At 39.3% G+C, this 22,962-nt stretch overlaps 4 protein-coding genes across 4 annotated transcripts; all 4 read left to right on the forward strand.

The window, feature by feature from the left end:
- Nucleotides 1–2,000: 2,000 nt before the first annotated feature.
- On the forward strand, nt 2,001–5,445 carry LOC129419448 (extracellular calcium-sensing receptor-like). Its single transcript, XM_055174587.2, has 6 exons — nt 2,001–2,206; nt 2,399–2,687; nt 2,768–3,523; nt 3,622–3,849; nt 3,999–4,122; nt 4,278–5,445. Exons 1-6 carry the CDS (start codon nt 2,001–2,003, stop codon nt 5,189–5,191), a joined length of 2,517 nt encoding a protein of 838 aa, XP_055030562.2. The 3' UTR covers nt 5,192–5,445.
- A 1,287-nt stretch (nt 5,446–6,732) lies between these two features.
- LOC129419666 (extracellular calcium-sensing receptor-like) lies at nt 6,733–10,051 on the forward strand. The gene is made up of 6 exons (XM_055174834.2): nt 6,733–6,938; nt 7,133–7,421; nt 7,502–8,254; nt 8,357–8,584; nt 8,858–8,981; nt 9,138–10,051. Exons 1-6 carry the CDS (start codon nt 6,733–6,735, stop codon nt 10,049–10,051), a joined length of 2,514 nt encoding a protein of 837 aa, XP_055030809.2.
- An 8,366-nt stretch (nt 10,052–18,417) lies between these two features.
- Nucleotides 18,418–20,724, forward strand: LOC141349757 (uncharacterized). Its single transcript, XM_073853935.1, has 6 exons — nt 18,418–18,671; nt 19,060–19,434; nt 19,737–20,007; nt 20,160–20,296; nt 20,456–20,665; nt 20,707–20,724. The coding sequence occupies exons 1-6, from the start codon at nt 18,426–18,428 to the stop codon at nt 20,722–20,724; spliced, it is 1,257 nt and encodes a 418-aa protein (XP_073710036.1). The 5' UTR covers nt 18,418–18,425.
- A 112-nt stretch (nt 20,725–20,836) lies between these two features.
- Nucleotides 20,837–21,876, forward strand: LOC141349783 (uncharacterized). Its single transcript, XM_073853960.1, has 2 exons — nt 20,837–20,984; nt 21,147–21,876. Exons 1-2 carry the CDS (start codon nt 20,856–20,858, stop codon nt 21,699–21,701), a joined length of 684 nt encoding a protein of 227 aa, XP_073710061.1. The 5' UTR covers nt 20,837–20,855; the 3' UTR covers nt 21,702–21,876.
- Nucleotides 21,877–22,962: the final 1,086 nt, after the last annotated feature.

Below are 22,962 nucleotides of genomic sequence, written 5' to 3' on the forward strand. Positions count from 1 at the left end.
AAGAAATAATAAGTTTTTACAATTTTTGCGCTATCTATCATCGTTCGCCAGACGTTCTACAACATCTGCTTTAGTTTGTGTTTATTAACCCTTTAGTTTCATTTCATCACGCAGCTATTCCTGTTAGACCTAAAAATATTTAATTAATTAATAATCTAGTATGTGTTTATTTTCTGTCATAGTTTCTTCAAAATTAAGTTTTATTTGAGTGTTTTAAATACAAATATTTGTATTTTTATCATGACGCGTACACCCCATTGCACGCCCTAGCCCCGCCCACCTGCCCAACCCTACCACCTTAACTAACAAATTTTCTGTGGGAAACCCTGAGAGTTATATTAAATAATATCCTGGTGGTTATTCCTCTTTGAAATGGCAATGAAAATTACCAATTTTTTAAGCCCATTTATTATCAGAAAAAGGAAAGAGAGTGCTCTCTATCTCAGCTCCATACCTGAGCAGAAATCTTGCTGATTTATAGGTGATCAAATACTTAATTTACTCATCAAAATGCAAATCAACTTGTAATTTTTCTGAAATGCATTTTTTTCTGGATTTTATTATTGTTATTCGCTCTCTCAATGTTTAAATAAACATACCATTAAAATTTTTAGACTGATCTTTTCTTTGTCAGTGGGCAAATGTACAAAATCAGCAGAGGATCAATTTTTTTCCTCACTGTATAGTGTAAACTCAATGACACATCGCTCAGCTCCAAAGAAAAAGAATGTATGTAATCCAGTTCCCTGAGTTATGCGGCTTTCACATAGGATGCGGTGTGCGCTGCGCTCGCCGCTGGGTTCGGCGCAGCCAAGCGATTTGTGCTCTGATGGCCAGACCAAAGTAGGCGGGGTTTTCAATAAATTACTACAGTGTTTATATTTGCGTTAAATAGTCGACGAGGAATACAGAGACTGATGTTGCTCGTCTCCATTTCACGTAATTTTAAGCATACCTACAACAAGCTGCTTGACTTAAAACACACCTGACATGCCAACTTGAATTGCTACGTGTTTCCACGAGACGGCTTTCCTTCCGATGTCTCTGTAGGAGCATAAACTTGTATAATAAAGCCCTTAGAATCCCGAGTATAAGCTTTCGTCCATTTTGCTTGTTTGGATGCCCCGTTTCTATTGGCCGCGCGGGTAATCGTCACAGAGCGCAGCGCAAAAGTTAAACTATGTTGAACTTTGACCGCGGCGTGAGCACAAGCTGCGCTCGCGCTTTGCTCGACGCAACAAAAAACCGCCCTCGCGCGGCGCAAGCCATTGAAATGAATGGGTTTCATAGCGCAGCGCACACCGCATCCTATGTGAAAGCCGCATTAGGGAACAAGACACGTTGCATTCTCACATCTCAGCTCAGTCATGCTTGCACAGGCTTCTTTCAAACTACAGAATAAAACATTGAATGCAGGCACCCTTTTAAGGGCTCTGCGGTGCACAATGCTGGATCACATTACCTTAAAAAATTTTTTAAACACATATTATTATTAAATAAAGTCAATTTGTTGCCATATTTATAAGCTTTTTGCATTTTAATGGCTATCACGCTGACCAAACACCTACAGGTTAGCACTTTTCTTAGAGGGCACGGCACAGCAGCTCATTTGCATTTAAAGGTACACACACAAAAACAGCACGTTTTTCTCTCACCTTTTAATTTACGGTAATAAATGATCTGTTGGGTATTCTGAGCTGAAACTTCCCAAGCACATTCTGGGCACATCTGAAAAGTTGTAAAAAGGGGCAAAATAGGTCCCTTAAATGTTATTGTTTACAAAGCCATACGATTTTGGCTCTTAAATTTAAGTGACAGGAACATGAATGCGGAACTGTGACACAATGCAACCTGAAGAAAAACATTGCAATCTGGCACATGTCCTGCCCAATGAGGCCATTGGCTATAATCATTCATACATATAAGCAATGTCTATAAATGGGCAACTTTTGTATCAAGTCAGATGTGTTTGTCAACCAAAGCTGAGCTCAGTGTTGGAGATGCTTGTCTTTCTTTGCACACTTCTTATATATTACCAACACGCAAAGGCAGAAAACAATGCCTGTCAATTGATAGAGGACCCCAAAAACCCGCTGCTGTCCAAGGATGGGGACATAACTATTGGGGGGCTTTTTGCAATCAGAAGTATAGAAATATTACCTTCATTTGAGTATAGACAAAAACCTCAGCCTCTGTCATGCTCCAGGTATGTGACTTTAAAATTATTTGACAAACATTACAGTAAACAATGTATTTAAATTAAACATTTCTTATTATATTATGCAGCTTATATATAAATTGATTTAGGAAAAATAAGCAAAAAAATAAATAGGTTTTCCACCATAACATGTTGATTTATTCAGTTTTTATTGTGCCTCCTGTTTTAATGTTTTTACAGTGTGAATCTAATAGAATTACGGATGGCTCAAATCATGATCTTTGCAATTGAGGAGATTAACAGAAGTGAAACTTTACTCCCAAACATTTTGATTGGCTTTAGAATCTACGATAGCTGTGGATCAAGACTGTCTTCTATGAGTGCAACTATGGCAGTGATGAATGGTCAGGAATTTGCAGCAGGTCACAGATGCAATGGACAGACTCCTATACATGCTATTATAGGGGAAACAGAGTCCTCTGCCACAGTGATTTTGTCTAGAACTACAGGACCTTTTAAAATTCCAGTGGTAAGAAGAAAGAACACTATTGTGTGACACAATTAACAGGTAAATGACTGTTTCACTAATTTCTATGCTTTCCTTTTCAGATAAGTCCCTCAGCCACATGTGATTGCCTCAGTAACAGGAAAGATTTTCCCTCTTTCTTCAGGACTATTGCTAGTGATTATCACCAGAGCAGAGCACTTGCATACATAGTCAAACACTTTGGCTGGACTTGGGTTGGAGCTGTGAACAGTGACAATGATTACGGGAATAATGGAATGGCCATATTTCTGAATACAGCACAGGAGGAGGGGATTTGTGTAGAGTACTCTGAGAAATTTTACAGAACAGAACCTGAAAAACTCCAAAAAGTGGTAAACATCATAAAACACAGCACTGCAAAAGTCATTGTTGCATTTATTTCACGTGTTGAGATGAACAATCTACTTGACCAGCTATATATTCAGAACATTACAGGACTCCAAATGATTGGCGTAGAGGCATGGATAACAGCAAAGAATTTGCTAACACCAAAGAGTTTTCATGTGCTGGGAGGATCACTGGGGTTTGCAGTGAGAAAACTTGATATTGAAGGGTTTTCAGATTATGTTATAAAAGCATTTTGGGACACAGCTTTTCAATGCACGGAGGGAGATGGGAATTCATCTCAAGATGAAGTAAATTGCAGCAGATACCAAGATTTACTTGTGCTAAAAAATTATAATGAAGATGTGCCTGAGCAACGATATTCAAGTAATGTCTATAAAGCAGTGTATGCTGTGGCTCATGCACTACACAGTCTGCTAAAGTGCAAAGAACAAGAAGGTTGTGAGAAAGACCTGACAATACAACCACAGCAGGTAAAAAATATATGCCTGAGTAAGAGCAAGAGTTTAATGCTATACTTATTGGGCAACTTGTTAAAATTAATTGGAGAAAATGTCTAATGTTTAACTAGGTGGTTGAAGCTCTGAAAAATGTAAATTTCACTGTAAAGTTTGGTGATCGTGTGTGGTTTGACAGCACTGGTGCTGCAGTAGCCCAGTATGAAGTTGTGAACTGGCAGCAGGACTCAGATAGATCAATCCAGTTTAAAGCTGTGGGTTACTATGATGCCTCACTGCCTCCTGACCAGCGCTTTGTACTTAACACTGAAAACATAATCTGGGCTGGAGGACAGCTGAAGGTAAATGTCAACAACCTTGTCTATTAAAAAATATTAAAACCTCCCTTTAAGAATATTAGAATTAGATGTTTAAAGCAAACAAACAAACAAACAATTTTACCATAATCTTTTTTAAATAAATTATGGCCATAATGTTATTTTCCATGTAGAAGCCAAAGTCTGTGTGCAGTGAGAGTTGTCCTCCAGGCACTAGGAAGGCTGCACAGAAAGGAAGACCTGTCTGCTGTTATGACTGTATTACATGTGCAGAGGGAGAAATCAGTAATGAGACAGGTAAACTTCAGACCATTTCAAAGATCCATAGAAAAATGGCTTGTTGCTCTTTTTGTGTTCTCCTCCTACTCTTTAAGATGCAGCTTCTTTTCAAAGGAGTTCATAAACCAAACACTTTACATTTTATTTCTAACTATAGTGAACTTCCTTTCCAGATTCAAATAACTGCCAGCAGTGTCCAGGGGAATACTGGTCTAATACTGAGAACACTGAATGTGTGTTAAAGGCTGTAGAGTTTCTGTCATTCACAGAAGTTATGGGTATAGTGTTAGTCTTTTTCTCTCTGTTTGGAGTAGGAATAACTGTACTGGTGGCCATCCTGTTTTACAGTAAGAAGGACACTCCCATAGTAAAAGCCAACAACTCAGAGCTGAGCTTCCTGTTGCTCTTCTCATTGACTTTGTGTTTTCTCTGTTCACTTACTTTCATTGGTCGCCCCACTGAGTGGTCCTGTATGTTGCGTCACACAACATTTGGGATCACTTTTGTCCTCTCTATCTCCTGTGTTCTTGGGAAAACAATAGTGGTGTTAATGGCATTCACGGCCACACTTCCAGGAAGTAATGTCATGAAATGGTTTGGGCCTGCACAACAGAGACTCAGTGTTTTTGCCTTTACACTTATACAAGTTCTTATCTGTGTGCTTTGGCTAACAATATCTCCTCCTTTTCCCTATAAAAATATAAAATATTATAAGGAGAAGATTATTCTTGAATGCAGTCTGGGTTCTACTATAGGTTACTCTGCTGTGTTGGGTTATATTGGTCTTCTGGCTGTCTTGTGCTTCATTTTAGCTTTTCTGGCTCGGACGCTGCCTGATAACTTCAATGAAGCTAAATTCATCACATTCAGTATGCTCATATTCTGTGCTGTATGGATCACATTTATTCCATCATATGTCAGCTCACCTGGAAAATTTACTGTAGCTGTGGAGATTTTTGCCATTTTAGCATCAAGCTTTGGTTTACTATTCTGCATATTTGTACCTAAATGTTACATTATCCTGTTTAAGCCCGAACAAAATACAAAACAACATATGATGGGAAAAACACAAACTAAGTCCTACTGAAAAATGAAATAGAAAGCCTGTATTAACATTGCAGTGGTTTATATTGTTTGTTCACAGGCAAAAAGGGGAAAGGAGCAAAAAACTGACAGTGGTCAAGGTCATGGTCAATTTATTTATAGAGCACATGTGAAAAGAAGCCATCTATGCTCTGCATGTATGTGCTATAAATACTGTATACCAGACCAATAGGACAGATAATAAAAGAAAAAGAGAATATTAAGATTCACGTTTAGATTTATATTAAATTATCTCCTGGTTCTTCCTGCTTCCTCTTTGAAATGGCAGTAAAATAACCCAATATTTTAAGTCCATTTATTATCACGAAAAGGAAAGAGAGTGCTCTCAATCCCAGCTCCATACCTGAGCAGAAATCTTGCTGATTTATAGGTGATCAAATACTTAATTTACTCATCAAAATGCAAATCAACTTGTATTTTTTCTGAAATGCATTTTTTCTGGATTTTATTGTTGTTATTATGTCTCTCAATGTTAAAATAAACATACCATTAAAATTATAGATTGATCTTTTCTTTGTCAGTGGGCAAATGTACAAAATCAGCAGGGGATCCATTTTTTTCCTCACTGTATGTAAACTCAATTTTCGTTCACACACAGCGCTTACCGGTAAATTACCGTTAATCTTACAACCTGTCTTACTGGTAAATTGGGAGCACTGATTTACCGGAAAGGTTCTGTTCACACATGACATGTTAACTGCAATTTACCAGTAAACTACCAGTAAAGACTGTATGTGTGAAAGGGACTAATGTCACATCACTCAACTCCAATGAAAAATAATGTATGTAATCCAGTTCCCTGAGTTAGGGAACGAGACACGTTGCATTCTCACATTTGTCATGCTTGCACAGGCTTCTTTCAAACTACAGAATAAAACATGAAATGCAGGCACCCTTTTAAGGGCTCTGCGGTGCACAATGCTAGATCACATGACCTTAAATTTTTTTTAATACATATTATAATTAGATAAAGTAAATTAGTTGCAATATTTACAAACTTTTTGCTTCTTTACTGCTATCATGTTGACCAAACACCTACGGGTTACAAAGCGATGCCATCAAAAGGGACGGTGTTTTTTTCATGTCAATCAGAGTTGTTTACTTAACCAGCACCAGCCCCTTTTTTAAGGGGCTAGGCACAGCAGCTCATTTGCATTTAAAGGTACACACACAAATACAGCACGTTTTTCTCTCACCTTTTAATTTACGGTAATAAATGATATGTGGCGTATTCTGAGCTGAAACTTAACAGGAACATTCTGGACAAATCTGAAAATTGTAAAAAGAGGCTAAATATGTCCCCTTTAATGATATTGTTTACAAAGCCATACGATTTTGGCTCTTAAATTTAAGTGACAGGAACATAAATGCGGAACTGTGACACAATGCAACCTGAAGAAAAACATTGCAATCTGGCACATGTCCTGCCCAATGAGGCCATTGGCTACATATAAGCAATGTCTATAAATGGGCAACTTTTGTATCAAGTCAGATGTGTTTGGCAACCAAAGCTCAATGTTGAGGATGCTTATCTTTCTTTGCACACTTTTTATATATTATCGACACGCAAAGGCAGAAAACAATGCCTGCCGATTGATAGAGGACCCCAAAAACCCGCTGCTGTCCAAGGATGGGGACATAAATATTGGGGGGCTTTTTGCAATCAGAAATATAGAAATATTACCTTCATTTGAGTATAGACAAAAACCTCAGCCTCTGTCATGCTCCAGGTATGTGACTTTAAAATTATTTGACAAACATTACAGTAAACAATGTATTTAAATTAAACATTTCTTATTATGTTTTACAGCTTATGTATAAATTGATTTAGAAAAAAATGTAAGCAAAAAATAAATAGGCTTTCCACCATAACATGTTGATTTATTCAGTTTTTATTGTGCCTCCTGTTTTAATGTTTTTACAGTGTGAATCTAATAGATTTACGGATGGCTCAAATCATGATCTTTGCAATTGAGGAGATTAACAGAAGTGAAACTTTACTCCCAAACATTTCGATTGGCTTTAGAATCTACGATAGCTGTGGATCAAGACTGTCCTCTATGAGTGCAACTATGGCAGTGATGAACGGTCAGGAGTTTGCAGCAGGTCACAGATGCAATGGACAGACTCCTATACATGCTATTATAGGGGAAACAGAGTCCTCTGCCACAGTGATTTTGTCTAGAACTACAGGACCTTTTAAAATTCCAGTGGTAAGAAGAAAGAACAGTATTATGTGACACAATTAACAGATAAATGACTGTTTCACTAATTTCTATGCTTTCCTTTTTAGATAAGTCCTTCAGCCACATGTGATTGCCTCAGTAACAGGAAAGATTTTCCCTCTTTCTTCAGGACTATTGCTAGTGATTATCACCAGAGCAGAGCACTTGCATACATAGTCAAACACTTTGGCTGGACTTTTGTTGGAGCTGTGAACAGTGACAATGATTACGGGAATAATGGAATGGCCATATTTCTGAATACAGCACAGGAGGAGGGGATTTGTGTCGAGTACTCTGTGAAATTTTACAGAACAGAGCCTGAAAAACTCCTAAAAGCTGTAAACATCATAAAACACAGCACTGCAAAAGTGATTGTTGCATTTATTTCACGTGCTGAGATGAACAATCTACTTGAACAGCTATATATTCAGAACATTACAGGCCTCCAAATGATTGGCGTAGAGGCATGGATAACAGCAAAGAGTTTGATCACACCAAAGAGCTTTCGTGTGCTGAGAGGATCACTGGGGTTTGCATTGAGAAAGATTGATATTGAAGGGTTTTCAGATTATGTTATAAAAGCATTTTGGGACACTTTTCAGTGCTCGGAGGGAGATGGGAATTCATCTCAAAATGAAATAAATTGCAGCAGATACCAAGATTTATTGGTGCTAAAAAACTATAATGAGGATGTACCTGAGCAAAGATATCCAAGTAATGTCTATAAAGCAGTGTATGCTGTGGCTCATGCACTACACAGTCTGCTAAAGTGCAAAGAACAAGAAGGTTGTGAGAAAGACCTGACAATACAACCACAGCAGGTAAAAAATATATGCCAGAGTAAGAGCAAGAGATTAATGTTATGAATACTTGTTGGGCAACTTGTTAAAATTAATTGGAGAAAATGTCCAATGTTTAACTAGGTGGTTGAAGCTCTGCAAAAAGTAAATTTCACTGTAAAGTTTGGTGATCGTGTGTGGTTTGACAGCACTGGTGCTGCAGTAGCCCAGTATGAAGTTGTGAACTGGCAGCAGGACTCAGATGGATCAATCCAGTTTAAAGCTGTGGGTTACTATGATGCCTCACTGCCTCCTGACCAGCGCTTTGTACTTAACACTGAAAACATAATCTGGGCTGGAGGACAGCTGAAGGTAAATGTCAACAACATGGTTTGTTAAAAAAATATTAAAACTTCCCTTCAAGAATATTAGCATTAGATGTTTAAAGCAAGCAAAAATAATATATTTCAAATGATCTATGCTGAGCAGACAGAGTGTTCAAAATGTATAAAATAATTTTCAAATCATGCCCTTGTTTCTATGAAACCTTTCTAATTGATTTTAAAGAAACAACGTACTGTCAACAGTTTTACCATAATATCTGTTTTTGACCAAATTATAGCCATAATGTTATTTTCCATGTAGAAGCCAAAGTCTGTGTGCAGTGAGAGTTGTCCTCCAGGCACTAGGAAGGCTGTACAGAAAGGAAGACCTGTCTGCTGTTATGACTGTATTACATGTGCAGATGGAGAAATCAGTAATGAGACAGGTAAACTTCAGCCCATTTCAAAGATCCATAGAAAAATGGGTTGCTGCTCTTTCTGTGTTCTCCTTTTACTGTTTAGGATGCAGTTTCTTTTCAAAGGAGTTCATAAATAAAATACTTTCCCTTTTAATCTCTAACTATAGTGAACTTCCTTTCCAGATTCAAATAACTGCCAGCAGTGTCCAGGGGAATACTGGTCTAATACTGAGAACACTGAATGTGTGTTAAAGGCTGTAGAGTTTCTGTCATTCACAGAAGTTATGGGTATAGTGTTAGTCTTTTTCTCTCTGTTTGGTGTAGGAATAACTGTACTGGTGGCCATCCTGTTTTACAATAAGAAGGACACTCCCATAGTAAAAGCCAACAACTCTGAGCTGAGCTTCCTGTTGCTCTTCTCATTGATTCTCTGCTTTCTCTGTACACTTACTTTCATTGGTCGCCCCACCGAGTGGTCCTGTATGTTGCGTCATGCAGCATTTGGAATAGCTTTTGTCCTTTGTATCTCCTGTGTTCTGGGGAAAACAATAGTGGTGTTAATGGCATTCAAGGCTACACTTCCAGGAAGTAATGTCATGAAATGGTTTGGGCCTGCACAACAGAGACTCAGTGTTCTTGTCTTTACACTTATACAAGTTCTTATCTGTGTGCTTTGGCTAACAATATCTCCTCCTTTTCCCTATAAAAATATGAAACATTATAAGGAGAAAATCATTCTTGAATGCAGTCTGGGTTCTTCTATAGGTTTCTCTGCTGTGTTGGGTTATATTGGTCTTCTGGCTCTCCTGTGCTTCATTTTAGCTTTCCTGGCTCGGACGCTGCCTGATAACTTCAATGAAGCTAAATTTATCACATTTAGTATGCTCATATTCTGTGCTGTATGGATCACATTTATCCCAGCTTATGTCAGTTCACCAGGAAAATTTACTGTAGCTGTGGAGATATTTGCTATTTTAGCATCAAGCTTTGGTTTACTATTCTGCATATTTGCCCCTAAATGTTACATCATTCTGTTTAAGCCTGAACAAAATACTAAGCAGCATTTGATGGGGAAAACACAAACTAAAAATAAATGAACATAGCTGTTTAACTTGTTTGTTTGTGCACTGTGGGGCAGTAAACTTATCCACAGAAAATGTAAAATTATATCTGATAGTAAGATTTTGAGTTGACTCAATAATCGTCTGAACATTTAGCATTTATGTAAATTTGTTTCTTTATGCAATCAAACATTTTGTGTTAAATTGACTTTCAATAGTTGTAGGATTGTATGTAGGATTACTGTATATGTCAGTACCGAAGAAACAAATCTTAATTATGGTGGAAATGATCAAACCTGATTTATTAAAAAAAAACTTTAATACAACAGATACAACTGAATACACCTGGGGCCGGTTGCACCAGCTGTGCGTGTAACTTAGCTGTGCTTAGTTTCGACGTAAATGGGCACTAAGTTACAACTTAGGCACTACCAGGCTTGTGCACAATTCAGAATTTCAGAATTGGCCTCCATTCAATTCATGAATTGGAATTTGAATTGAATTGACTCCGCCATACAGGAAGTTGAATTGGAATTGGAATTCGAATGACAGGAAGTGGAATTAAATTCATGGCAATTCAAAGAAATTCCACAGTCACACAACAGAAAGAATCTCACATACATTCAGTGTTAGGAAAGTTACTTTGGAAAATTGTTTGTCAACTCGTAATTACTTATGAAGAGCCGCAAGTTCGTCAACGAGTTTTCAAGAACTGTTTAATTCTCTGTGTATCCATCAATTAAAATAAGATTTAACATTTCTTCCTGTTTATTTTCTCCTCCATGTGTGGGATAGATATTTTCAATTTAAAGTGTAATGTTTTGAGTTCGATAACGTTTGCTCTTTCAGTTTAGGCGAGTCAAGAATGAGTTTGAAATTACGCACTGTTCAGACTATTTCCTGTTTACCCATTATCAGGCTTGTGACTGGGTTAAGAAAAATAGACGTCATTTTATGCGACAACGCATTACTTTACGGAGAGCTTACGACCTACTAGCTACGTTCTGCCTTAAGAACAAATGGTGCAACCGAATAAAGTAAAGAGTTAGTTATAAACTAGCTAGTAGTTACTAAGCCTCTAGTTTGGACTTTACGGCCCAGTTTAAGTAAGAACTTATGAACGACTGGTGCAACCCTACCCTGCACTCTAAGTAAGGATGTGTTCATTTTTTTTTATATTGTTTTGTGTAATGCTATTTAACACATTATGGACCAGACTTACTAACAGCCTGTGCCAGCATAAACCTTCATTTTGGGGTTAAATGACGACGGTCAGGATTTGCTGAAGACGCACAATGGGTAACAAAAACAATGATATTACTAAAGGTTTCTATACATTAAGAAACGTGTGATCAGATGATTACATGGTTTTATTTGTATATAGTGCACAGTTAAATGCTACCAGTTGTTTTAAATAAAGCAGTGGTGGGCCATGAGGGCCAGCAAAGCCTTCTCTGCTGACCTAAACAGTATCTGAATCCAGTGGCAGCTGGTGCTAAAAACATTTGAGGGGGCGCAAACACACTCAAAATCAAACTTTTACTGTAGTACTGTTAATAGCCATCCTTCAGGTGATGAATATCATTAGGCTACTGCTTAGCTAAAATGCTGAAAATGTTACAGTTGAAATCAAATGCACAAAATAAATGTACTATGAATCTGTAATGAACTAATATCAAGGTAATCATTCACACACGCACACGCGCACTCGCACGCACGCACACGCACACACACACACACGCACACACACACACACACACACACACACATAGGTTACGGTACACTTTTTCAATCTCCTTCATTTTTTGATAAATTGTAAAGAGTCCGTCACAGTCAGTTATTATTCGTCATTTCATGTTTTAATTATTTTCATTTTCGTTCACATGTCCATTTCTAATCATAAACTTACAAGAAAAGCAAACAAGTCAAAATGTGTTTATTTATTTGTTTAGAGAACAGATAAACAGAGGCCATGCATCACTTTACATGTTTAACATCACATGAAGCAGATGAATGAATGTTTTTTTTTCTCACAGTGACATCGGATGCGATAAAACACGCGAGCTGTATGCTGAACAGGCAAATATGAACAAATCAAAAACACTACTGCGATTAAAATATCAATAAATGTGTAAAAATCTGAATTGAACTAAACTCATCTGAAACTATTTTATGTAATAAACGCATGCAGGCAGATTAATGCTGACTCTTAGATTTTTTATCTTTACTTTAGACAGGCATCTTGTTGCAATGAATGTAGTGTTTAACTTCAGCAGCGATGCGCAGACCAATCAGTGTATGACATCAAATAATATAGCGAGAATGTTTAGAAACCAGGGCGTCATTTGAGCTACACACTGCCACCAACTGGACATACCTAGGAATTACATTCTCAAGTTAAGTTGTATGGGCAATCTGCCAAAATGGCCTTCATATTTATCTTTATCTAACATTTTCTCCGTCAAAGACTTTTAGTTTACAAAAAACATACAAAAAGAGACATTAGAGTTGAATAATCACAGGCTCGTACGTTTCTTTTTGCTTTTATAGTAATAGCACAAGCACATTTTTTCCCTCACTACAGACTAAGTACATACAGTCCATCAGCTTAATCTGCATGGTTCGTGAAGTTCCCTTAAAAACAGTGGTTTTCTCGTGGGTGCTTTTTTTAAACTCTACAACAACAAAACTAACAACAACAAAGTTGACCAAGCCACGGAATATACCGGATTACATATGAGCTCTCAATCTCATTATGTCCACGCAACACAAGCTCAAACGTGCCACAAAATTTCATGTCGTGCACGTCTATCAAGCATTCAGACTTTAAAATGGCAAACAGAGAAAAAATAAAACTCAAGACTTAAATGATATCCAGCTAGCCAACACCGTTTGCCCTGAGAAGTGGTGGAGCACACAGACTGCCATCATTTGACTCCGTTGGTCGATTTGGTCCAAGCTTCTTAATCCTTTATTTATTCATCAATTAAATACCTTGTATAGGGTGATTTTGTAATGATAAAATCATATTTTCCTTCATCTCAAGATATTACACTTGCTTTCACTGATCAGTACTGTAGCAGTTAACACAGCAATCTGCAACAAGGTATGATACTCTGAGAACGGTCCAATCACAGGAGGTAAAAAACATTAAAAACAATATTGATTCGCTTACAACATAAGTGGGAGGATTTGGGGCGCACAGTCCTGCGCCCCAGGGCGGACCCGAAACCAGCCAATTAGAGCTCAACCTCAGGTCACATGTTTTTACCCTTTTTACTGACCTACATAGACACTCATTAGGGGTGCGCCCCAGACACACAAACATGACACACACACAACGAACTCAGTTTTGATTTTTAATTTTTTTTAATGAATTATAACATGACTAACAGTGAAATAGTACAACTGAACGATTTTATTTTGTATTCATTTGCACTATATATTTTACTTTTTGGTAACATGTTAAAGTAGCTTTCCTCTCTGGCCAACATTAAGTGACCAGCCGCCACTGTCTGATCAGATTTCAATTTGGTGTCATTTGGGTTCCTGCGAACGTTCTTCAGCTTAACGCAGAGTCACAGAACATTATTTTATATGTCCCGGCTATAAACAAAACTGACAGTGATGTATGCCACGATTGATTTTAAAGTAAAACATCCCATTGAAATCCTTGATTTTCTTCAGCATAAAAATCGGGGTGAGAGCATGTGACAGACAGATAGCTGAACACATTGACATGTTTGCCGGTGTCCACTGCTTCGGTCGAATGGACATTCTCAGCCCTAAAACAAATTAAAACTTGTATCCCAGAAATACTACTTGACAGTCTCGACTTTCAGGATTAGCCTCCACAGTGATAGAAAAGGACTTATTGTTGTACAGAGTGATTTAACTCTTCTTGAGGAAAGAAAGGAAGATGCTAATTTGGTGAGTTTAATGTATTTTATTTAGTAAGCTAATAATATTTGTAAAATGTAAATTATGTGAATATCACTTCTTAATAGTAAATCCTTAAAAAACTTTTTGCATTATTTTTGAAAAATAGACTGTCAACAGAGTAATTTGTTTTACTTTTGATTCTTCAAAACACTTTTTAAGCTTTTTCAAGAACCATTTATGCAATTTCTTTAGCAAAAAAAAGAGCTTGACTTCATTTCAAATACCTTTCAAATGGGTTTCTGTATAATATTAGCTGCGTCTCATTTTGTGTCCTTTTCAATAAAGGAAAATTTGACTGTTATTCCTTTAGGTGTAAAATACAGTCATTTCCCTGTTACTCTGTAATTAAACTGTTACTGTGTTTTTAATGCTGTGACGTCATAATGATGGTATTACAAGATGTATTTATTCAGATAGGACACCACTGAAGGCCTAGGTGTAAAATGCATGGACCACCACTGAAATAAAGGCATTTTTATTAAATTGGGCCCTTCTTATGCAGGACCTTTGATATTAAAAGTAGGATTTATAAGTCATATATGTGCAGCATGTGAACAAAGTTGCTCATCCATTATCAGAGTCACCAATTTTGAAAATCATCAAAAAATTCATTATTTTATGAGTGCAATTGCATATTACTACGAAGCTTAATATTTTTCTTCAGCATCAAGATCTGAGGACCTGCAAAGCTCCCTTTTGAGGTCATGTGTCATGTTATGATAGAGCATCTATTTTCCTTTCCCAGGAAACCATGGTTACATACATAACCGAGACGTTTTAGGGAGTGTGTGACCCCACCCTAATTATTAACAGGTATCCTTTATTACCCTTGATTAGTCTGTGTATATATATCAAAGTGTTTGCATTTGTCATTGATCAATTACACTCACCTAAAGGATTATTAGGAACACCATACTAATACTGTGTTTGACCCCCTTTCACCTTCAGAACTGCCTTAATTCTATGTGGCATTGATTCATCAAGGTGCTGAAAGCATTTTTTTTAGAAATGTTGGCCCATATTGATAGGATAGCATCTTGCAGTTGATGGAGATTTGTGGGATGCACATCCAGGGCAAGAAGCTCCCATTCCACCACATCCCAAAGATGCTCTATTGGGTTGAGATTTGGTCACAATGGGGGCCATTTTAGTACAGTGAACTTGTCACGGAGTGACTTCAAACAGCGGAACCTAAAATGGCGGAAATCTTTCCACCCCTGACCATTGTCCTTGAAACACCCAGCCAGTTCCGGCAACTCCAGGGAAACAAATCTGGGGATTATTAGGAACAGGTGTGCAAGAGCGAACATGGCGATTGGCGATTAGACATCACAGGAAGAGGAGGCATATAAATAAGGCATCAAGGAAAAAGGAAGAGAAGTTTATTCCGGCAACGCTGCGGGTGAGACGGAAGTGTTTGGTGTGTTGGAGAGGTGAATTAACGTGGACATTGCAGGCTGGGCGAAGTCGAAGCAAAGGATTTGGGCTGAAAAAGGATAGAGATAAGTGGTTGATTATCCAGTCTGAAGTCTTTGTGCTGATGTGATTGTTTATTCTGAAAAGATTGTGCATGTTGAAAGGACACATTTGAGTTTGTCTTGTGTTGCCTTGTCAGTCATACCTTTGCTAATTCTGCACCACAGTGTATCCTCTGTGTATTCGATCAGTGTGTGAGCGGCCCCACCTGTGTTGAGGAACGGTGGGTGAGCTGGAACCCAACGCGAAGAGGAAGGAGTGTGCTAAAAGGTCGTAGTCTCGACGTACTTACCTGGTCATCCTCTGCACTGGCCCTTTCACTAACCAGGACTATTCTCTGGGCCAACGTTGTGATACTGACCCTAATTCACCGTGAGTGTGTGGAGTGCAGTGGGTGAGTCTTTTGAAGTGTGGACACCTGAGGAATTGTAGTGTTGTGCTGTGCCAGTGTTGTCAGCGATCACTCCCTAGGTCACAGAGAAAGCCCTGTATTAGAAGAAGTGAACTGGTGAAGCTGGGTGGCTGTTATACTTATATATACCCGACTGCGATCCATCAATCTCCTTCCCCCGCGTGGTGGCGGCGTGGCGACTATACAAAGTAAGGAACTGCTGTGAACATTGTGTTGAGTATTGCAAAAGAGAGAACTTGAAATTGCTCGCTGTGTGGAAAAAGTGTATCTGCTGTCTTGTGTATACACCCATCTGTGGAGTGTGTCCAGATGTCTGTCCATGTCTAGATCTCCTGCCCCGCTGTCTGAAAGTAAGAGGAGTTGAAGCGGTTGGCTCGCTTGGCAGTACATCACATGGTGTGGCATCTTACCTTAACCTATTCACCTTCGCGATCCCATCTGTGGGCGGCTAAGCTAAATATTTCAGCAGCATCGACCAGTGTCTCCATCACACCTCCAAACTTGTCGCTTTTCGGCGACAATCGCCGTTTTCTTGGTCAATTGGGCCATTTACGTGAATCGCGTAGAACCGGAGAGTTTTTTTTTATTGGGGGGGGGGTGTTAGGCAGACCCTTCATCTAGAATTGCGAAACATTATTGGATAATTCGTATAATTGACATTTCTCTGGGCCAATCGGAATCTTAGAACTTGATTTTCTCTGGGCCAATCGAAATCTCAGCACTTGCTTCAGAATCTTGAAGCACACAGCGCGCGCAATCTGAGCTGCTAGACACTGGATGAGACACCTCCGGCTACCGCAAGTCTGATGGAAACCCGACGTGACCTTAACGACGAGAAGGAATCTTATGCTAAATTCGAGGTAAGTCAAAAGCTTTTTGTAGCAAACATAACAGCTATTTGTTTCCTATTTGATTTTTTTTACCATTTTATAATCTATTCAGACGGTCTCCAAATCATTGAATCTGATTAACGTTAGACCATTAGCATCTCGCCAGCTAGCATCACGCTTAAAAGTGACTAAGATTTACTAACAGAAAATGAAACGCTTTTATATGCTGATTTGACATTTTGGTGGTATCGTTACTGACTGTCAGCAATAGAAAATATTACAAGTAGAGAGATTCTGAGTACATAAATCACCAAACTTAAGAAACTCAACAAAACGGAGAAAATACCTTTCCACGATAACTTCAACAAAGATGCCAGGGACCATTATTTCGATAAACTGTCATCCATTCAGAACAACGAGCTTACTAAGTTACATTAAGTCGAACTGCTGCCTCCAACCTCATATTTGGTTATAGTAAACAATGTTATTTATGGTAGTGAACAATTTAAACACTATAAACCTGCTGAAGCCAATGCTGGGTACAGGATTTATTTAGATTTAGATTTAACTGTTACTTTCTGTATATGTTTGCACTAGTTAGACAAGGCTAAAACTTGTTATTTGCTAATACTAACTTAAATTACAGTGTTTATTTACATGTACAGTATATAAAATGTACTGTACGGCTTACTTACATGATTGCAAGGATGGTCAAGCATTAAAAAGTATTAGCATAAGGCCTATTCTACATTAAATAAAATGTATAATAACAATAATAATCATTACAACAACAATAATGATAATAATATTAATAAATGTATCAAATAAATATAAAACGTAACTACACTCCAATCCTGATATTGGTCAGCTCCAACCCCACTTCAATACACTTCAAGCACACCAGAGAAACCTAAAAAATCATTCTATGTGGTAAGGTTTGCAACCTCTTCTATTATGAGACTTAAATTTGGCATATTTCTCGAAACACTGATCAGTCCTTGTACCAATGAGATTGGCTATTTTATGCTGTGATTTTTTTCCATTTCAGAATGAGGGAGCTTAATGAGGAGGACTCATTATATATAGCACAGCTAGACTCAACAGGGAGGTGCAAGTGGAGCTGGGCATGGCTCAAGGTGGAAGTGAAGCAGGAAGTGAAGGGAGTTGCGCATACACTACCACTTTCATTGTGTTTCAAAAAAGTAGATAAGGCAGGACATGCCAAATGTACCCTATGTACAAAAGAGATCAACTATGCCAAGAAGGGGGTGCATGCCCTAACATCCCACTGTGACACAGCCAAACACAAAGAGAAAGTGTTCAGCGTTTTGACAAACAGGGCTATTTGTAGTCCCGCTGAAAATGCCGTTCCTGAGACTCAGGGACCAGAAGCAATAAGAGAGAGGGAGAGAGGGAAATTGCCTGTGTCCATGTTTCAGCGTATTGCAAATGCAGAGGTTTAGTACCTAGCTACTATTTATACAGAAAATTGAATGAATTGTTTATTTGAATTTACATTATGAACACTAGCACTTTGAGATTGTTTTTTCAATGTAAAGAGCACTACATATATAATGCATTATTATTATTATTATTATTATTATTATTATTATTATTGAATAGAAATGTATTTTGATATTCATTGCATATCAGCCATACAATATGGAGACACACTGTTTTATCATAGTAGAACTATGTAGGATAGTTTGCAAGGTTACATTGTGATTTTAATTTTCTTTGCTTTGAGGCAATGGTTCTGGGCACTTTGGCAGAGCACTCACTGCCATTCACAATGGCTCCTGTCATCGTCGACCTTGCGCAGACGCTGGCCAAGGACAAAGTTGCACTTAGTGGTATGAAGCTGTCCCGAACATCAGCAAAGTACAAAATGGTTCATGGCCTGGGGAAGACACTCTCTGACCGCATCCTTAGCAACACTGGGAAGTTACCATTCTCCCTCAATCTTGATGAGGCCACCTCAAGTAGTGACAAAAAGGTAATAATATTAATAATAAGTCAAAGTATTTATACAGTGCTTTTGACATTTAAAACAAATAAAGGAGAACGTTGTCCGTTTTTAACCCACCTGAGTGCTGTCATTAGGGAAAATAATGAAACATTTGGCCACAATATTTACAGAGTATAGAATGGCAGCTAAAGTGAACCTATAGGGACAGACATAAAGGGAAACTGTAAGGGAAACTTAAGGATGTCTGTCCGTCCCCATAGGTTTGCTTTAGCTGTCATCCTGATGTTCTGTAAATATTGTTAAAAAATTCTCATCATTTTTCCTACTGACAGCACTCTGTAACCTCGATCAACAGAAATATGAGTTAAAAAACGGCAGACGTTCTCCTTTAACAATGGTCTTTTCATTTATACAGGTGCTTTCTATTTTGGTGAGCTATTATAACCCAGAGAGGAAGGCTGTTGATGTGGAGCACCTTGGGTCCTTTGAAATAGTTAAGGTCACTGCAGCAATCTTGGAGAATGTCCTGGACAAGTTTTTCACAGACAATGATATCCCGTGGTCCAACTTGGTGAGCATAATGATGGATTCCTGTGCAGTTATGCGAGGCAGCAAGACGGGCCTGGAAACCAGAGTGCGACACAACCACTGCCCACAGCTTCTAGATATTGACGGGGACTTGTGCCATCACATTCATAATGCGTCAAAAAGATTTTACAGTCCTTTCAACGGTCACCTTGAACAGCTCTTCAGTGACCTTCATGTTGATCACAAGTGGGCTTCTGACCAGGTAAATTCATACAGGAGTGTTAGAGCACTTGTATAGCTCTTTTCCACCTTGACAGCACTCAATGGCCTCTTATTCACCAATTTACTCCCACTCACACACCAATGGCAGCAGCCATATATAATTTGGGGTTTCAGTCTCTTGCCCAAGGACATTTGACATGTGGGCAGGAGGAGACAGGATTTGAACTGCTGACACTTTGGTCATTTGATGGCCATTAGATGGCCTTATTATTGTCTTCTGATTCATGAATATTATATGGGACTGAATCATAACTTGAGACATGTGTTCTTTCTGTTTTTCAGCGGGCTTACCTTCAAGAGATCTGTGAATACATGAGCATTCCTGGATCAACTCCAAAAAGATTCATAGAGCATCGTTGGCTGTCATGTTATGATGTTGGACTCAGCACTCAGACCATGCTTCCCGCTTACAAGGTCCTGTACTTTGGATTCATGGATGAAGAAGACAAGGCTCTATACAAAGAACCCTTGGAACAACTCTATGCTGCTCACCATCTGAATGAAAAGGCCAAGAGGCGCATTCAGTCTTTTCACAAGGACCTCAGCGGGAAAGGTAAATCAATCCATTGGGGTTGTAGATTGGCTGGATAATGTGGTCAAATTAATGGGAATATCTATGGTGTGTCAACATTGGCCTGCATGTTCACTATCTGACATTTGCTTTGGTAAATCAACAAGCAAGAGCTTTGATATATTCTCTTCCAGGAATGACACTGCAGGGCAGAGACCGAAAGCAGCGGGTGGTCAAGAAACTGTGGCATGAAGACACCAAAACAGAGCTCCATCTCAGTGTCTACACAGGTGTCCTGGCTATTCTGAAAGAGTACGTCATGGTGTTCCAGGTATGTTGAAATACTGTTTCACAACCATGTTGTATCATAAAGCTTGGAAAGTTTTAAATGCCACTCCAGAGGTATTTTAACTTATTTTATGTCTTACTCTGCTTGTATGGTGGAAATTCATATCCATCTGTCTCTTGCACAATATTACTACCTCCTCAGAGTCGTGACACCCTTGTGCACAAGTTGCATGACAAGCAGCTGCAGGTTTTCACCAACTTTCTTGCATGCTTTGTGAAGCCAGAACACCTGCCACCAATCCCTAGGACCCTGGCAGGTCTCAAACTCAAGGGAGACAAACTGCTGCCTGCAAGAGACATGTATGTGTGTCGAGTGGCAGATAGATTCAGACGGGAGCATCCTCAACACCATGTGAGTGTTTTAAAATTAGTTGCCAAACTTTTGGACCAAAGCAATTTTATTGCCAATGATAAAGGGGCACATCTATATCACTGTGTTATTTTCAATATTTATACAGCTGCTGAAGCCCTTCCTGGACCAAGTACTCCAGGGATACATCGCATGTGGGAAATACCTGCAGAGCAAGCTGCCACTGGAGAGCATGACCCTGCAGTGCCTGTCTGCTGTTGACCCTATTGCAAGGGGGCACTCCAAGACTGGATGTCTGCTGAGGCAACTTGCTGAGATGTTAAACCAGTTTCTCCCTGCTGATGTGGATGTTCAGCAAGAGGTGAGCTGGTTTATGCAATTTCCTAATGTTAGTATAAAATGCTTGCTTGTTTGTGTGTGGATGCTTTTGATATTGTTGCCGTTTATTTTTTTAACCCTATATTTTAATGCTGTGGAGGTTAACTGTCCCTGGTGGGATAATTAAATGGTCATCTTATCCTAGGTTCTCCAGTATGGCGTAGACCAGAGTCTGCCAACTTTCAGAGAAGGAGATGATGCTGTCAGCTGGTGGGCAGCTGTCTTTGAAAAGGGAAGGTACCCAGGTCTCAGCATGGCAGTAAAGGCAGCATTGTCGGTGTTCCATGGGCCACTGGTGGAGTCTTCATTCAGTCTTATGTCTGAAATCATTGACTCGAGAAGTAGCAGCATGAACATTTTCACTCTGAGTGCCATCCAAACTGTGAAACACACTTTGCTGACCCGGAAGCAGACTGCATTGCAGATGTTTAAAAGAGAAAACCTGAAGTATGGGCCAGTGGACCAAAGGATGTGCCACAACATCATGTCGGCCGGAACCAAGGACAAAGCTCTGAGGAAGCAGGCAACCCTAAATGCGATGGAACGAAGGAGGGAGTTTGACTGCCAGCCATCCTCAAGTGCTGCCGCAGCAAGAAGAGCTAAGGCAGAAGAGGAGGCTCTGGCCAGAAGGCGGCATGCAGCCAAACAACGCAAGAGAGCTTGTGAAACAATCGTCCAAGCTAAGAAACAAAAAAAATAAATGTTTTTCATGTCTTGTCTGACTCTTGTTATTTTTTATTTCAGTGTCATGCATCACAACACTTACTTGAGTTCCAGGCCTTTCCGTGTTATAAAAAAATCAATGTCAAAACATCCTTGAGGCTTAAAGAGAATGACACATTTAATATTTTAATATTTTTTTAATATTTTTGATTTTTTTACAAAACATGCAGAAATGTGTCATTTGCAGATTAAAATCCCAAAAAACAAGCTGGGGGGCATGCCCCCCTCATCCCCCCACCCCCCGCAACACTGTCACCTTTTTTACTCTGAGGAGTTTGCAGGTCTGCTCCATCCGCCCTTCTGTTTGAAGTGAAGAGGTGTTGTATCTCCCCCTGTATGTCCATTGAAGTATTGTACTGTTGAAAGAAATCTGTGTTCTCTGCTGCCAGTCTGCAGGTTTGAGCCAAGGGCTTTGTGTTGTCGTGGGACTGTTCTACCACATGTTGGGAAGTCAACGCCGAAGTGTTTTCCAGAAGTCTGTCCAAATGAGGAAGGCTAAAAGTTTGCTGTGAGCCTAGACGGCCTTTCCAAACAACTGAGTCCTGAAGAGCTGAAGCCTTATGCACGCTTATCCAAGAGTTTGTGAGTTAAATCCATTCTAGCTAAAAGCCAGGGATACTCACCTGTATACCTACCTGCACGTCCACAGTACTTATTTGTATGCCAAAAGCACCAAAGCCCAGTATACTCTCTCGTATATTTACCTGCACGTCCAAGCACCAAGCCCAGTGTGTCCCCAGTATACGTACCTGTACGCCCGAAGCACCAAGCCCAGTGTGTCCCCAGTATACGTACCTGTACGCCCGAAGCACCAAGCCCAGTGTGTCCCCAGAATACGTACCTGTACGCCCAAGGTCTAAGCCCAGTGTACTTATTGTATACCTACCTGTACGTCCATAGTGCCAAGCCCAGTATACCCCCGTATACTTACTCATACGTCCAAGTTCTAAGTCCAGTGTATTCCCCGTATACCTACCTGTATGTCCATAGTGCCAAGCCCAGTATACCCCCGTATACTTACTCGTACGTCCAAGTTCTAAGTCCAGTGTATTCCCCGTATACCTACCTGTACACCCACAGTACCAAGTCCTGTATACCCCCGTATACTTACCCGTACACCCGAGCTTCAAGTCCAGTGTATTCCCTGTTTACTTATCCGTACGCCCAAGGCCTAAGCCCAGTGTACTAATTGCATACTTATCTGTACACCCACAGCACCAAGCCCAGTACACCCCCAT

Source organism: Misgurnus anguillicaudatus, chromosome 15, assembly GCF_027580225.2.
Source record: "Misgurnus anguillicaudatus chromosome 15, ASM2758022v2, whole genome shotgun sequence".
Taxonomy (NCBI): domain Eukaryota; kingdom Metazoa; phylum Chordata; class Actinopteri; order Cypriniformes; family Cobitidae; genus Misgurnus; species Misgurnus anguillicaudatus.

Bases quoted from the DNA above. Each gene is read 5' to 3' on its own strand.
- LOC129419448 (XM_055174587.2), top strand. From the start codon at position 2,001: ATGCTTGTCTTTCTTTGCACACTTCTTATATATTACCAACACGCAAAG. The intron at 2,688-2,767 runs GTAAGAAGAAAG...TTTCCTTTTCAG, and splicing joins GACCTTTTAAAATTCCAGTG to ATAAGTCCCTCAGCCACATG. The intron at 3,850-3,998 runs GTAAATGTCAAC...TTTTCCATGTAG, and splicing joins GGGCTGGAGGACAGCTGAAG to AAGCCAAAGTCTGTGTGCAG.
- LOC129419666 (XM_055174834.2), top strand. From the start codon at position 6,733: ATGCTTATCTTTCTTTGCACACTTTTTATATATTATCGACACGCAAAG. The intron at 6,939-7,132 runs GTATGTGACTTT...ATGTTTTTACAG, and splicing joins CAGCCTCTGTCATGCTCCAG to TGTGAATCTAATAGATTTAC. The intron at 8,585-8,857 runs GTAAATGTCAAC...TTTTCCATGTAG, and splicing joins GGGCTGGAGGACAGCTGAAG to AAGCCAAAGTCTGTGTGCAG.
- LOC141349757 (XM_073853935.1), top strand. From the start codon at position 18,426: ATGGTTCTGGGCACTTTGGCAGAGCACTCACTGCCATTCACAATGGCT. The intron at 18,672-19,059 runs GTAATAATATTA...TCATTTATACAG, and splicing joins CCTCAAGTAGTGACAAAAAG to GTGCTTTCTATTTTGGTGAG. The intron at 20,008-20,159 runs GTAAATCAATCC...ATTCTCTTCCAG, and splicing joins CAAGGACCTCAGCGGGAAAG to GAATGACACTGCAGGGCAGA.
- LOC141349783 (XM_073853960.1), top strand. From the start codon at position 20,856: ATGACCCTGCAGTGCCTGTCTGCTGTTGACCCTATTGCAAGGGGGCAC. The intron at 20,985-21,146 runs GTGAGCTGGTTT...ATCTTATCCTAG, and splicing joins ATGTGGATGTTCAGCAAGAG to GTTCTCCAGTATGGCGTAGA.